Genomic DNA, 14,918 nt, shown 5'->3' with positions numbered 1-14,918 from the left:
TTGATGGGAACTGAAATACATTATCACTCACGTATTAAACGACATATCTGGTCTCTGATGACCGCACACAAGCCACCAATGAGAACCATTTGAACAAAGCTGTGTCAAGGGAGGCACATAGAGGAGAATGAAGGACTATTTGTACGACCAGCACTGGTTTTAAATATATATGAATGTGATGAATAGAGGTGTCAAAAAAGTGCACTCATGCTCACCCTAAACAATTTCACTTTGACAGTGTAATAGTAATAAAAGATCATCTTTCACAGGAAATACAAAAGTATTTAGGAGAAAATCTAATGAGTGGATATCAAACTCACACTTGCGGAAATCGGGGCGTTTTGGGACCACAGAGGTCTTGTACTGATGAATGACGGACTTCACAACCTCCTGAAGAGGATCTCCATCTAATACATAGATGTATGCTTCCAGGAGGGCGAGATTTGACAGACTCCATATGAACTTCTCCCTCTGCAGCAAATTGAGATGAGGGTGTTCCATCTGGAAAGAAAAAAAAGAAAAGAAAAAAAAAGTACAAGACATAAGTCAGTTGTCAGTTGTGAACTGAAACCAAAACATATGTCCATAAATTAAGTTATGTGTAATAAAGTGGAATGATACAGGGAATAAATATTGAACACGCTTATGAAATTTATTTAATACTTAGTAGAAAAGCCTTTGTTGGTAATGACAGCTGCTGTATGGAGAAACTAGTCACATGCATTGCTCAGGTGTGATTTTGGCCCATTCTTCCACACAAACTGTCTTCAAATCTTGAAAGTTCTGGGGGCGTCTTCTATGAACTCTGATCTTCAGTTCTTTCCATAGATTTTCAATTGGCTTCAAGTCGAGTGATTGACTGGGCCATTGTAGCAGCTTTATTTTCTTTCTCTGAAACCAATTGAGAGTTTCCTTGGCTGTGTGTTTGGGATCATTGTCTTGCTGAAATGTCCACCTTCGTTTCATCTTCAGTATCCTGGTAGATGGCAGCAGATTCTTATCAAGAATGTCTAGGTACATTTCTCCATTCATCCTCCCTTCAATTATGTGAAGTCTTCCAGTACCATATGCTGAAAAACAGCCCCACAACATGATGTTCCCACCTCCAAACTTCACTGTTGGTATTGTGTTTTTGGGGTGATGTATAGTGCCATTTCTCCTCCAAACATGGTGTGTGCTATGACATCCAAAGAGTTCAATTTTGGTCTCATCTGAGCAGACTATATTCTTCCAGTATTTCATAGGCTTGTCCAAATGTTGTGCAGCAAACTTTAAACGAGCTTCAACATGCTTTTTTTTCAACAATGGAGTCTTGCGCGGTGAGCGTGCATAGAGGCCATGGCGCATGGTGCATTACTTATTGTTTTCTTTGAAACAACTGTACCTGCTAATTCCAGGTTTTTCTGAAGCTCTCTGCGAGTGTTCCTTGGCTCTTGGACAACTCTTCTGATTATTCTTTTGACTCCTCTGTCAGAAATCTTGCGAGGAGCACCTGGTCGCGGCTGGTTTATGGTGAAATGATGTTCTTTCCACTTCCAGAAAATGGCCCCAACAGTGCTCACTGGAACATTCAGAAGTATAGAAATATGTCTGGAACCAATGCCATCAGTATGTTTTGCAACAATAAGGTTGCAAAGGTCTTGAGAGAGCTCTTTGCTTTTACCCATTATGAGATGCCCATTGTGTGACACCTTGTTAATGAGAAACCTTTTTATAGGCCATCAATTAGGACTAAACCAGCTGATATTAATTTGCACTGATAGGGAGCAGGATTGTTTTCTAAATACTGAGAGATTCAGCTGGTTTCTTGGCTTTCCATGCCTTTTTGAACCTCCCTTTCTTCATGTGTTCAATACTTATTCCCTGTGTCATTTCACTTTATTACACCTAACTTAATTTATGGACATATATGTTTAGATTTCTTTGTATGTGTGGATTACATGGGTTGTTACCGACATCTGGTGACAATTTCATCTCAATAGCCCCATCAGAAATGTATTTACTAAGAAAAATTAGTTCAATACTTATTTTCCCCGCTGTATCTTACCTTATCTGAATTAGATACTGAAATAGTGAACATATGGGTGAAACTTTAGTGGCTAAATGAACTGATTTAGTATTAATACATAACAAAGTAAATGATCTCACAGTTTTGGAGTGGTATCATGTTTATACCTCTTGCAGGATTTTGTCCATTCTGGCTGCTGTCTTCCCAGTTTCATACAGTAACTGTGGTGTTAAAGGAACCTTGGAAATAGTAGTTCCAGGCAAATAAGTCAACAGCCGCACCAGGTACTTCTGACAGCCATAGCCACAATCTGCCAAAGGCAAATTCATGGATTAGTATTACAGCAATTTCCCTCACCCCTCATAAAGTATGACCTGTATGTTGTGGCCTTGCTAACAGGAACACTCGTCATCACTTGGGTGTGTGTGAGTGAGTATTAATATTAAAGTGAAATACTTTCTTGGCTTGAGGCAGGATGTGTACCTCCTCCAATAGTTAAGTAGCTCACCACTTATCTTTATGAGCTCTCTGAAACAGCATTTACACCGGGGGCCAATTCCAACTACTCAGCATGTTCACAATGCTCACAGACAAACATAATGATGTTGGACAATGTACAATATCCTATAGATATGTTTCTATCAAATGTCAAACAAGCTACATGTTGTAAACTGAAGATGCCGTTTACATTTACAACGTACATGAATAAATGCTCGTGCGGCAGGTGGTAAAAGAACAGGTAAAAATACTAATTTTCCTCTCAGTGATCAATAAATATCATCACAGTATCGTATGGGAGTGTGGAAATAATACATTAAATAAAAAGCAAACAGCAGTACTTTAATTTCCAAATATTACTTATAACACAGTGCATAATACAAAATAATTGGAATGGTAAATGGACTGCACTCTTTTCTAGTCTCGTCATCCACTCAAAGTGCTTTACACTATAAGCCACATTCACCCATTCACTCACACAGCACTTTACCTATACATTCAGCGTTTTTTTATCACACATACAAGACATCAGTGTTCAGTATCTTGCCCAAGGACAGACACTTCAACCAGCGGACTGATTGGGGGAGCTGGGAATCGAATCATTGACCTTCTGATGAGTGGACGACCCAATCTACCGCCTGAGCCACAGCCGCGACAACAATGCACCAACTCCCTCACAGTAACCCTAACCCTGCCATAAATTAATATGATTATGTAATGACAGTAATGCTGTACAGTTAAGCAGTAAAAAAAAAACATTTATAGCCCATGGTATAACTAACTCTGGAGTTTTATGCAGCACACAAAAGATCATTCTGCCTATTTCTTTATTGACATCTAGATGACAGTTTACAATTTAATTAATTAAATTGTATGTCATTAAATTTCATCTTCATACATTTCCACAGGAGAGCAATAGCTTTGCAATTAATTGATATGATTGTATAAACAATAATGGCCACAGTCAAAATAATCTGGATGTAAGAGAGACGTCTGAATATTTAGCTACAAAGCTCATGTGTATTTCATAAAGTCCTCCACTCAAAACCTCCAGCTGTTTCAGCTGAGAAGTGTTTTCATGCATCCTGGATTGTTCTTATTTCTGGGGTAACTCCCATACATTTAAAAGGTTTCTTGCAATGCAAACTGCATGTTATTTTATGGGGGATTCATAAGTTAATGCTGACCGTGAAACTGCTCTGAAGCGATTTGTAATCAATCAAGACATAATGAATTGAATGTACAGCTGGCTGACAAATACTGACTGTGAGGCTGCTGTGGAAGATGCTCTAACTACCTATGTGAATGCAATTTTAAGAAATACAGTAGCATACGACGTCTTCTATGAGGACATTTCTCTTTGTGTTTGATGACATTATTTATCAAGCCTGGATGGTGTGACTTGTCCCATACCTATTTCTTCCAGACTCATGAGCTGTCCTGAGGCGGTGGGCAGGGCTGTCTGTGCAGGAAGACCATTCTGGTGCAGGAAAGACATGGCATACGTCTGCACCTCAACCAGGTTAGGGTTCTTACTGTCCTCTGAGTTCATGATCTTCAGGACGTACTCGCCACCCTCCACAGGCGCCATGTAGAAGTTCTGGTCATCGTAGCTGGGCAAAGAGCGAATTTCTGATGGCGTCAGCTTGAACAGCCTCTTTACCATCTCAGACACCTGAGATTGACTGAAGTTGGGCTTGGCATGCTTCGCTGCCATCAGTGCTGGATGAAAATATGTTAAAAAAGGAAAGAAAAAAGTTTGTTTTAACACATAAATAGCACACATTCGTTAAGTCTAGCTTCTCCATTGTGAGAACTTGCAGCTTTTCTGTCTCGTATCATTAAAAACTAAATCCCTTTTGTTTTACTTGCTCGTTTCATTAGCTGTTTTTTCTTCTTCTCTTAAATAAATACATCTTGAACTATGGGAACTTGTGATGGGAATCACAGAATCTGCACAGACATACCCACTACACACAAACGCACAGTGACAGTGTTATGGTTAAATATATCAAGGGAGACACTCTGAGGCTAAATAAATAGCAAGTTTCCTGATGTATACGCTGCTCCGCGTCAGTAACAGCTAGGAAAGTGCCGTCAGCTCTTATTTAATTCCAGCATGAAACAGCAGCTACATGAGGAAATATTCATCATTAATGGGCACATCTTTGTGGACCTACCTCAGGCTCAGGCTTTGAGAAAGCACCAGGGGAATGATAGGAAGGCAACACGCTACGCTGCGTGTCCACCGGAGACACTAGTGGAGGACCTTCTTCTTCTTCTTCTTCTGATGAATTCGGGGCAGGCGTTAGGCTGCACTGAAAGGCGTAATGCTGCCCTCCACTGGCAACAATTCACTTATCCTGTATTTTTGAATGGAGAAATTTTAAGACTGCTCTACCGATAAAATGGGGATTCTTTTCAAATGAAAAAAAACGATTTGAAAGACAAAAATTTAAGACCCAGATGTGACAACTCCCTGAAACTGTTGCCTTTCACTTATGTGTATGTTACATGAGAATACAACATGCTGGGCTGTTTCCAAATTTCCATACTGAGCTAGACCGCCTGGATGTTTGCCTACGACTTTCAAATAGCTGGCTACAGACCACAATGAAGAATGTCCCAGTCTCAGCCCAGTTAGTGTAATGAGAAAAAACTGTTTTCCTCCATTTCATGTAACGTTTTCTTCTAATGGGACTGGATGTTCTCTTTTAATGTATGAACAAACCGTATGAACTGATCTCCGCAAATAAATATACACTTAATGATTAAGCAAGATAAACATACTTTGTATTTGTACCCTGGATAAATTTGAACTGTCTGCTTAAACGTGTTTTTGATAGTCACTGTATAAAAGAGCTAAGTTAGAGATTGGTGGGTGTCCAGACTCTTGATACCGTTGTGGTGGAGAGAGACTGCACCCTATTTGGCCAAATAGTAATGTGTTGATCTTTGCCTCTGCTTATGATCATTGTGTTGATTACTGGTTGTTCATTCTAATTTGACATATTGTTCAGTAATAAATCTTTGAATCTCGACAGACTCATTGTTGTCTGCTTTCCTCACCTTAGAGCAAAATTGCCTCTACAGTTAGAACACCGTCCCTCCCTCCAGAGTTTATCTTGAGCCTCTTTCTTTAACAGATGGCTGCAGAGAGAAATAAAGCTGACCCCTCTGCTCTTCTTTCCACTCTCTTCTCCAAGCTCTTATTGGTCTTTGCAAATGCTAAAGTGTTCACATTTTCACAACAGAACCTTCAGATCAACAGTTTCGCTTAACAGAAATTTTTTTGCCATTTTGTCAAAAACGAATCCATAAAAAGCCGAGGTTACATGACAATCATGATCCTCAACAAGCGGCACAAAGTCTCGTGGAATAGGTCTGGGCAGGCCCCCGGGATGTCCCATCTCTCAAAACCAACAAGGCAGCCACAGAATAAACAAAAAAAAACAAACAGGCAAATTGATGCGTGATGAAGATATGCAGATGCTCTGCTGGATCTGCAGATTAATCACATCCCTAGCACAGTCTTCCCAGAGGCCGAGTCCTTCGATCCATTGGTAAAAATCTACATATGCTCCCTCTGAAATTTATTTAAATATTTATAAACATGACTACATGGAAGATTTCTATTACACACCTGAACAAGCAAAGCTAAATGTAGAGGTTGAGGGAGAAACCAGAAAGGAAGAGGGGACCAGGCAGACCCAATCACATTGTCTTGTTCAAGGCCAGTGTTTATGTTTTTTATGAGGTGAAAGAAATTTGACTTTCTCTTATTACCTAAAAATTCCCAGTGATCCTCCAGAAGACATTTTGCTGCATAGCTGCATTAAGGCTACTTAACTTAAACCAATGGTGGAGCTCCAGTTTGTTTCTCCTGATTCTCAAAGCTTATTCCCCCATTTGCACAAGTAAGACTTGAATAGGCCTCATTCTAAAAGCTCCACATCAAATTCTCAGGGCCTTTGTCTGGACCTGATCCAGTTTACTAAGAATAGATGTAGCAGCTGACCCAAACACAACACACACATAGTCGAAACTAGATCTGATCATAGCTCGATAAATCATGAGCAAAGTGTCTCTCTCAGCCCCCCTGACAATTTCCACTTCCAGCTAAACTATAAAGAATATTATTTACTCTCTCACACTCACGCACATATGAGTTTTTCATTTTAGCTTTTCATTCATCCACACACACAGAAATTTAATGACCTCCACTCTAAGTGACACTCACACATGGAAAGATTTGAAGCAGGCATTTTCTGAGGCCAAAGATCATAGGTTTACTTACAGAAGTGGAAATCTTAAATCCCCACTGATCAGCCCACTGAACAACCTGCTCTAAGGCCTTTTGAGTTTGAGAGAACAAATGACCAATATTTTTCCTTACGGTGCTATCATCTGCAAAGAAAGACCTGCCAACCTTAGTGAACTTTTTGAAAGATGCCATTTATCTTTTTTGAAAGATACCCAAATTCTCGCCTGAATAGATCTATGATTCATCCAATAAAAATTCTGCCATTTACACCTGCATTATATATAAGAGCACCCCCTCTCCATATGGACTCATACGCTTTTTCAATATCCAAGAATACCCCAGATACAGCTTTGTAGTTGACAATAGCTTTCTTAATATCCAGGTCTAAAATTGCAATAGAATACTTAATACATTTTTATAGGATATGGATGTATAAAAACAAGAGGGATGTAGGGGAAACTAACATTTGGTTGTTTTAAATGCACATGCTCTTTCTTTTTTTCAAAAATGATTTGCTCATCATTTTAGTGAGAACAGTAATTGATGACAGAAATCCCCAATTTTAAGACAGAATACAGATATTTGCATCTCATACTGGCCTGTTAAGGCAGATCTTTTTTTCATCTAAAGAGCAAATTAACTAGACATGAGTAACTACAACATTCGGCTCCAATCACCTGAGTTTGCGCAGACAGACGAGCTGAACTTACATTTCCACTTATAAAGCCTCTATATTTCCTCCAGCAGTGTCAGGAGATGAGTTGTGTTTTCGTGTCTGTCCTTGAGTTGCAGATCTCAGGTTGAATTGACTATTCTGGCATTTGCTCACGATCCTGTTCTCAACCGCAGATAATACAAGCCTCAGTGTTTTCCCTGCAGGTCAGACAGACTTCTTTGTGGATTTGCTCACATTACACTCATTTCACTGCTAAAATAAAAGTATTGCTTTGTGGAGCTTTGATTATCGACCAAGTACTTTGTCAAGGTTAGGGAACGATTTTTGTCATGCCCTCTGCCCCTGCTCCCTAGTTGTGTGTTCAAGTCTGATTACAGATGGGAGACTGCTGTGCTGGAGTCGGGGCCTCTCAGCTGCTGCTCATCTGGTCATCAATCCACACTACATAAGATCTTTGGCCACAGTCAGTCAGCGCTGGATTATAGACACTGCTACCTGTTAGTGATGTCGACAGCGCTCATCTTTGTCAGTACTCTAGCTTGTAGTCCTAGCCCTGATAAACCTAACCTGTTCTCTTTTCTGCACTCCAGCTAAACCCTCCGCCCTGACTCCAGCCTGCATCTCCAGCCAGAGCTCATTCTCCGCCAGCCTGCCCATCTGCCTTCATCTGCCAGCACCAGCCTCCCTACCATACCATCCCACAATAAACACTCTTGTTACTTGACCTCTGCCTCCGCCTCCTTCCCTGCTCCTGAGTCCATTTACCCGGCCTTGACAGATTTTTATGATTAAAGGAAAACCGACTCGACTTTTTTGCTTTGGCACTGAATGCTGACATACTGTAGTACTGTAGCTCATTGTAACAGTCTCATAAGAGGTCAGTTCAATAGACAGATGGCCACTGAAAGCTTAACACCCACTTAGCACGTTCATGTGAACATGTTCACATATGGTCAGCAGCAAATAACACTATGGATATATATATTTATATCATGATATGCACACTACATATATTGTTTGTGTGTTTGTCTGTGTGTGGGAGTGTGCATCTTGTTGAGCTGAATGGGGATGTTTTTCAACATGGGCAGATGTGTGCATCTGTCTGGGAGCATGTGTGTGCATTAATGCTGAGCAACATTTCAGCAATCTACATTTTCTTATCACAGCTCCCACACTGTGCCGACTGCAGCTGGATCCTGAGGTTCAGTTGCCACAAAGGCGTCTGCAGTCATCCTGTACCACCTGTCACAAAGCGTTTCCCCCAACACCAACAGCTGGTCACCCAGTACTGAAGCTGCTTTTGTCACTGTGTGAGCCAGCTATAATATCTTCAGTTTATCCTTCTTCATTCCTCTTTACCCAACTGAGCGCACTACATTGACATTTATATTCCCTTTTTAAAGATTTCATGGATTACAGCCTTGACAGAGCTTTTTCTGGCTGTTTTTATGAAATGAATGGTCTTCAGACACAAAACCTAAGGAGCATAGCTACCATAAAAGTAGTCTTTTATAGACACCAGGTAACACTATGAAATTGCAAAAAAAATTTAATTGAATTACAAACAGAAATGTAATAGCCTTAAAATACAGTATGTTTGACAAAAATAAATAAATAGATAAATATATGAGAATAAAATAACTTTTTTTTCCACTCTCCATAGATCTTTTACTTAGATATCGATTGGATATGGTACTATGATTGTTATACTTTAGGACAGAGGAGCTTCACAGCAGATAGCTCATTCTCACATAATGTAAGTGCAGAATATCAGTTCAGATCATGGTGGATCGCCTGTGGAAAAACATGTGTGAGTGGTTTTCCTGACAGTAATAGTTTCCCTAAATCAGTTCTACAAAACTAGTATCTTGCCTTTGCATTCAGCTGTTAGCTGCTGTTGTAGCTGCAGGCTGAAAAAAAATAATTACCATTCATAATTGTTTATTTCTTTTTTAGCCGTCAAAAGCCAGGAGCGGATTTCAGCCAAGTGGATTTCAAGGTATCAAATCAATTCAAATTAGCGAACAAGAGCTAAATGTGAGGTTCACTTAAAAATGACTTTACAGTCAAACACAGCTGGTTTCTAGAGACCAGTATGCATGTGATAAATTTCACTTACTGTGTCTCTAAAAGAAAGAAAAAACAGTCAACATTGGCTTCAATATGACACTGGACATTATCAACAAATTATATGTGTCTAACTACTGTGTGCTTTCTCTATTTAGTTTCAACAATGCGGGATCAGTATTGGTGGACAATAGAAAAAAAAATGAATGACAATATAAAGTACCGTGTCACAATGATGCACTGATGGAAATACAGAGAAGCCATAACACAATCTAGGGTATTTTTTTCAGAAGCAGGAGGTATTTTTGAAGACTGAAGATTTTCAATATGGAGCCACTCACAATATTTTCCTTCAGCTTGGCTCATAACTGATGTTAAGCTCAAGAATCAGTTGCCATTATTGCTCCACAAACTTCATAAACCATAGTCCTCTCGTCTGCCCAAACACATTTCACTTGCCAATGGAGCAAAGATGAACGGGATTGCATTGCATAATCTCAGTGGGATCAATTAAAGGTTAGACTCTTTGCCCACAAGAGAGATTCAACAGAAGCCTTCACTGGTCTCTCATTTAGGTTTGATTTCCCACTTTGTGTGCTGCGGAGAGCAACATAAAGGAAGTTAAGAGAACCCCATTAGAACATATAATTCAACAGGAGTCATCGCTTTGCTTGAGAGAAAACACCAAGTGCGAGTTACAAAAGCATCCTGGAAGTTTCGGTGCAGGTTCTTAGTCATACACTGATTTTCAGCCCAACTGTGATACTGTCAAAATGAGTCCAAGCTGTGTCTATGTTGATTGGTCAATAGGTCACCGTTCGCAAACAGTGATGTTTGCTGTGAATAACCACCTGGCTGTGATTCATTGTTGTTGCACAAATGTCTCGTAGAGACAGACTGTTGAGAGAGAAACACACATTCAAACATGAAGGTTATGAGACAATAAAAGGCACAGAGTGAAGAGACACAGTGTACCGTATGTTGACAGGAGCACAAACAGTGAAACAATTACTCATCAGTCTCATGAATGTATCTCCAAACTTTCACAGGTAAACTCTCTGTTCTTGAAGTTGACATCACAGATTCAAAGTCCCATATAATTAGCAGCCAGGAAGTAAAGTATTTTCAGTCTTGCAAACATCACTAGACATACTAGTGTCACATGAAAAAATCCAATTAAAGAAAACTTCTTTAATACAATTTCATTTCAAATGGACACTTCATGTGAATGCCAGGCACACAGGCAGTGACAGGCTGCCATGAAATCATACATTTTTAACATTAATAGCTTCAAGCTGCACTATTCAAAATATTCAGAGAAAATATCCAGCTGTCATAAAATTTCTGTAGAACACATACCCAGCACCAGATGGACACACTTAGCGATAATATGTCACTGTTGTGTTTACAACTTCTAACAGAGCCTTCAAGTGAACAAATTTAGAGAAAGGAAAATTGTTGTGAAATGCTGCTGTACACAACAGGGCCTCTGAGGGGGGAAAGGGAGAAAAGTAAAAATTAAAATGCATTGTGTGTGGCCTCCATCTGACATCCTGCTCATATTTATGAAATGGCCTTTAAATTGTCCCGTCCTCGCTACTATCTTCCCTCCCTCGCTCATGACTTGATCAAATGTCCCATGAGCAGCACGTGTCTGACATGGCAGCTGTGACACAGACACTGTTGACTCTCGGCATTAATATGCTGTTTATTAATAACCTCCAGTAATCAAGAAGAGTGAGCATCGTGGATCATGTTCCAGTGACTGCCAGGATATGGGTTCAAACATATGTACGATACCTATTTAATATATCAACATCCATGTTGAACCATTCCACAAATCATCCAACAAACAACATCCATCCATCCATCCAACAAATGATAGACTTGACAAAAAGCCTATTCACTTCTCTTGTCCTTGTTTTGGATCAGGTGGATCTGAAAGGAAATGGCCTGATGTGTGAAAGGTGGCTGTGTGTGCATACGAATATCTGGCTGAGGTGGCGACTGAATCTGTGGCCGAGGGCATTAGCAGGCAGTTGGCTCATCCTGGGTGACATCAATCTATCTACATAAGCACAGTTGACTAGCTGACCCTGTGGGGCAAAACATGTCTCCCTGATCTTCCAACTGAGCCACCTTTTTTAGCCGTTGTCTACTTTGTGATTTGTAAAGTGTGTATGCCATGCTGATGGCATTCCTTGTTGAAGATAAAGGGGTGAGAAGCCAGTTAATGTTTTTGCTACACTAGCGGTGAAGGGATGGCTCTGTGAGTATTTAAATATTTCAATAACTATTACATAGATTAACATAAAATTTTGTAGCCTATCCTCTGGCTATTCCTCTACCGCCACTGGCAGGTCAACCTTTTGGATTTTTTTGTGAAATGTCTCGACAGCTATGGCCATGAAATAAGATGAATCCTACTGACTTTTTATCTGGCTTTGCCGATGGTAAATTAATCATATGTCTTTGTTTGACCTTATTTATATTTTAGTTATAATGATTATGATAATGCTTTAAACTATGAATGCTTCACTTTCCATCCACTGCACTGCTTTGCCTAATTATAGCCTCACAAAGCTATAGCTGTTTTGTGCGGTTATTTGTGTCGGCATTGCCCACTCTGACTCTGACGTTCTCATTCCCAGGTCCTCAAATGCAGACGACCTGCAAAACATCATTATTTGAGGACCTGAGAGTGAGAATGGTTTGACACATACATAAGAGGGCCATAACAAGCCTGTAGGTTGGTGAGATGATTTGAGAAATTTGCATAAATTGCTGTGTTGCTATCTACCTCATGTCACCTGCATAGTTATCTGTCAAAACACAGGAAGGACCTTAGGCTCCCACTGGTCTCATGAAAGAGAGTTGGAAGACCGCTTAATACCAATGTTCATCTTACAAATACTGTCACAGAGCAAAAATTACCAGGTGCATATTTTGTTCTTTGTGTCATACCCTCATGATTTTACCAACAACGATGATAAACACTACCAAGTTGCTGCAATTTGATAATACAGTGACTAGTCATCATTCATTACACAGCCACCAAACAGCCGTGTTGAATTATTCAGCAAAACCCCATCAAAGCCACCTACACCAGTTTATTGGATTAATGACCAAGCATTTTATCAGGTGTTTTGGGTAGCTGCCGTGTTCATATTATCCTGTCTCTTCCACCCAAATTGCCCATGTTTGTTAAGTTCTTCCCGTGGTAGGCTACCACTGTTTTTCCTTGTAAATTCCCATTTATAAGATTTTTTTTCTCAAATTGCAAAATTAGTGCCCATTCATTCACTCACTACATCTGGACTGACAAATTATATGCCAAGTCAAATGTTCCCCCATAGCTGCACTAATCCTGAGAAATCAAGTCAGCCATTTCATAAGAAACAATTTGGGGCAAGGTCATTTCTTACCTCATTTAGTGAATAAAATACTTTTTACTTGCAATTACACTATGACTAGCACTTCTTCTGCACACTGGTTCCCATAAAGTTTTCTATTAAATCTAAAGATTTAGACATTTTTAGACAAATTTAGACATTTTTTTAATTTTTTATTCACATACATCATTTATCAGGACATTTTTCAGCATTAACACAGCACCAGCTAACACGGTAAACCCCTGCCTTGTATTTGGGCTCTTTGCGGACAGCCAACAATGTAGTATGTCTATGAGGTTTTTCAGTGATCTTGGTTAAGGATGAGTGGTGAAAACAGAATAAAACAGTAAATCTATTTCCCGGCAGGAAGAATAATATAGGTTAAGTGTGAAAAACTGAATTATAGTAGTACGGTTATCTTCCTAGCTGAGCTCAACATATCTGTGACTATAATCCATAAATCAGCAACCACTGTGAACCATCTTTATTTAATGGATGTTGGGTTAATATGCATCAGTTATCACATTTCATAATTCATGTCCTTTATATACATTATGGTTATTGCAAAAATTTCAAGATCAGATTTATCTATCAGTAATATTCCAGTGGATATCTGGACCTCACATGTACATCAGTATAGAAACTCTACAAATCTCAACTCGTAACAAAAGGGATTGCTGGCCATGAATGATTGCTTTCATAAAATCCATCCATCCATCCATTTTCTACCGCTTATCCTCTAGTAGGGTCGTGGGGGGGCTGGAGCCTATCCCAGCATCTTTTCGGGCGACAGTCCATCGCAGGGCAAACACATAGAGACAGACAACCATTCACACTCACAGCCACACCTATGGTCAATTTAGAGCATCCAATTAGCCTAGTCCCCATTTGCATGCCACAGTTACTATGTGTGGTTTGCTGCTTGATATATTGATTGTATTCACTCTAATATGGTTGTAATTAGTCAAAACAGTCCAAGATATTTGTGGTAAAGACCTCCCCATGAGCCTTTAGCATTGGGTAAAGTCTGTGGCAGTTGTTTGAGGCTGGATGTTGACGACATATATATGTTGATATGAGGTGATATGGGCAGTATCCTCCTCCTCTATATTATAACATATGTCAAAACATGTCTTGTTTACTATAAAACAAAGTGAGGCGATAAAGTAATTAGGATTTTATTTATTTACAGGAATGTTACATAATTTCTGGAAACTATCTAGATTCCTGATACATATACAATGCAAGACCAGCACATTAGATGTTTTGTCATTTAAAACAACAATGTGTGAACCCACCTCATGCAACTTTTAAGTCACTTGACAGACACATCAGCTACTGACATTGGTCTTTCACCCTCTAACCTCCAGGCATCTCAGGCAGCTGATATGTCAAACAATGTATGAAATAACGGATTTAACTGAAAAGACAAGCCATCATGCTGTCATGGTCATTAACTGGGCGTACACTGACACCACGGTGCCCAAAACAAGAAACTGGATACTACAGCTCAGTGTGTCACCCTCTTAGAATTTACCACTGTGAGAGACTTTGATATGGACTTTTTAAATGTCCTCAGTGTCAGGAATGTTTGCAGTTTGCCAGAGCTAAGGTAGATCAATAATATTTCTAAGAGTGAAATGGGATCCCTGCCATTATATTAGAAGTTAGAGCAAAGTTTTTGCTTTGTTCCTATACTCACATCACGCGTTTAGAAAAAAATGTAATAAAATACAGCTGCAAAGATATACATGTCAGATTTAGAATGCATCTGTGGCAACTGGACAAGGCCATTTAAATAGACCAGTCTGTTCTGTTCTGATAGTATTTGTGCTTATGACTTCATGTTCCTGTCTGTCCTGTCGCTAGCTCCATTTTCCGCATTGCAATTCTTCTGCCATTATTTGGCTCAGATGGAGGCATTGCACAAACAAGTATTCATACAAGATTGTCTTCTTTTCATCTTTTCCTCCAGATGTACTGGATAATCCAACACAATTGAAAATATAACAT

At 39.5% G+C, this 14,918-nt stretch overlaps 1 protein-coding gene across 2 annotated transcripts in view; it reads right to left on the bottom strand.

Moving 5' to 3' along the window:
- hykk.2 (hydroxylysine kinase, tandem duplicate 2) overlaps window positions 1–14,918 on the bottom strand; it is a 31,915-nt gene that overhangs the window by 5,579 nt on the left and 11,418 nt on the right. Inside the window, exons 2-5 of one of the 2 annotated variants that reach the window (XM_023399844.2) lie at window positions 4,687–4,869; window positions 3,920–4,228; window positions 2,176–2,318; window positions 321–501 (exon numbers count right to left, since the gene is read on the bottom strand). In XM_023399844.2, the coding sequence (XP_023255612.1) occupies window positions 321–501; window positions 2,176–2,318; window positions 3,920–4,223 (628 nt within the window). In that variant the 5' untranslated portion in view covers window positions 4,224–4,228; window positions 4,687–4,869. The remainder of the gene's footprint in view (window positions 1–320; window positions 502–2,175; window positions 2,319–3,919; window positions 4,229–4,686; window positions 4,870–14,918) is intronic. The other variant, XM_087172206.1, reaches the window with a different exon arrangement.

Source organism: Seriola lalandi, unplaced genomic scaffold (genome assembly GCF_002814215.2).
Source record: "Seriola lalandi dorsalis isolate HSWRI2012SDOR001 ecotype SW California unplaced genomic scaffold, Sedor1 jcf7180002052122, whole genome shotgun sequence".
Taxonomy (NCBI): Eukaryota; Metazoa; Chordata; class Actinopteri; order Carangiformes; family Carangidae; genus Seriola; species Seriola lalandi.
The sequence above is the reverse complement of the archived record's forward strand: the minus strand, read 5'-3'. Positions and strand labels throughout refer to the sequence as shown.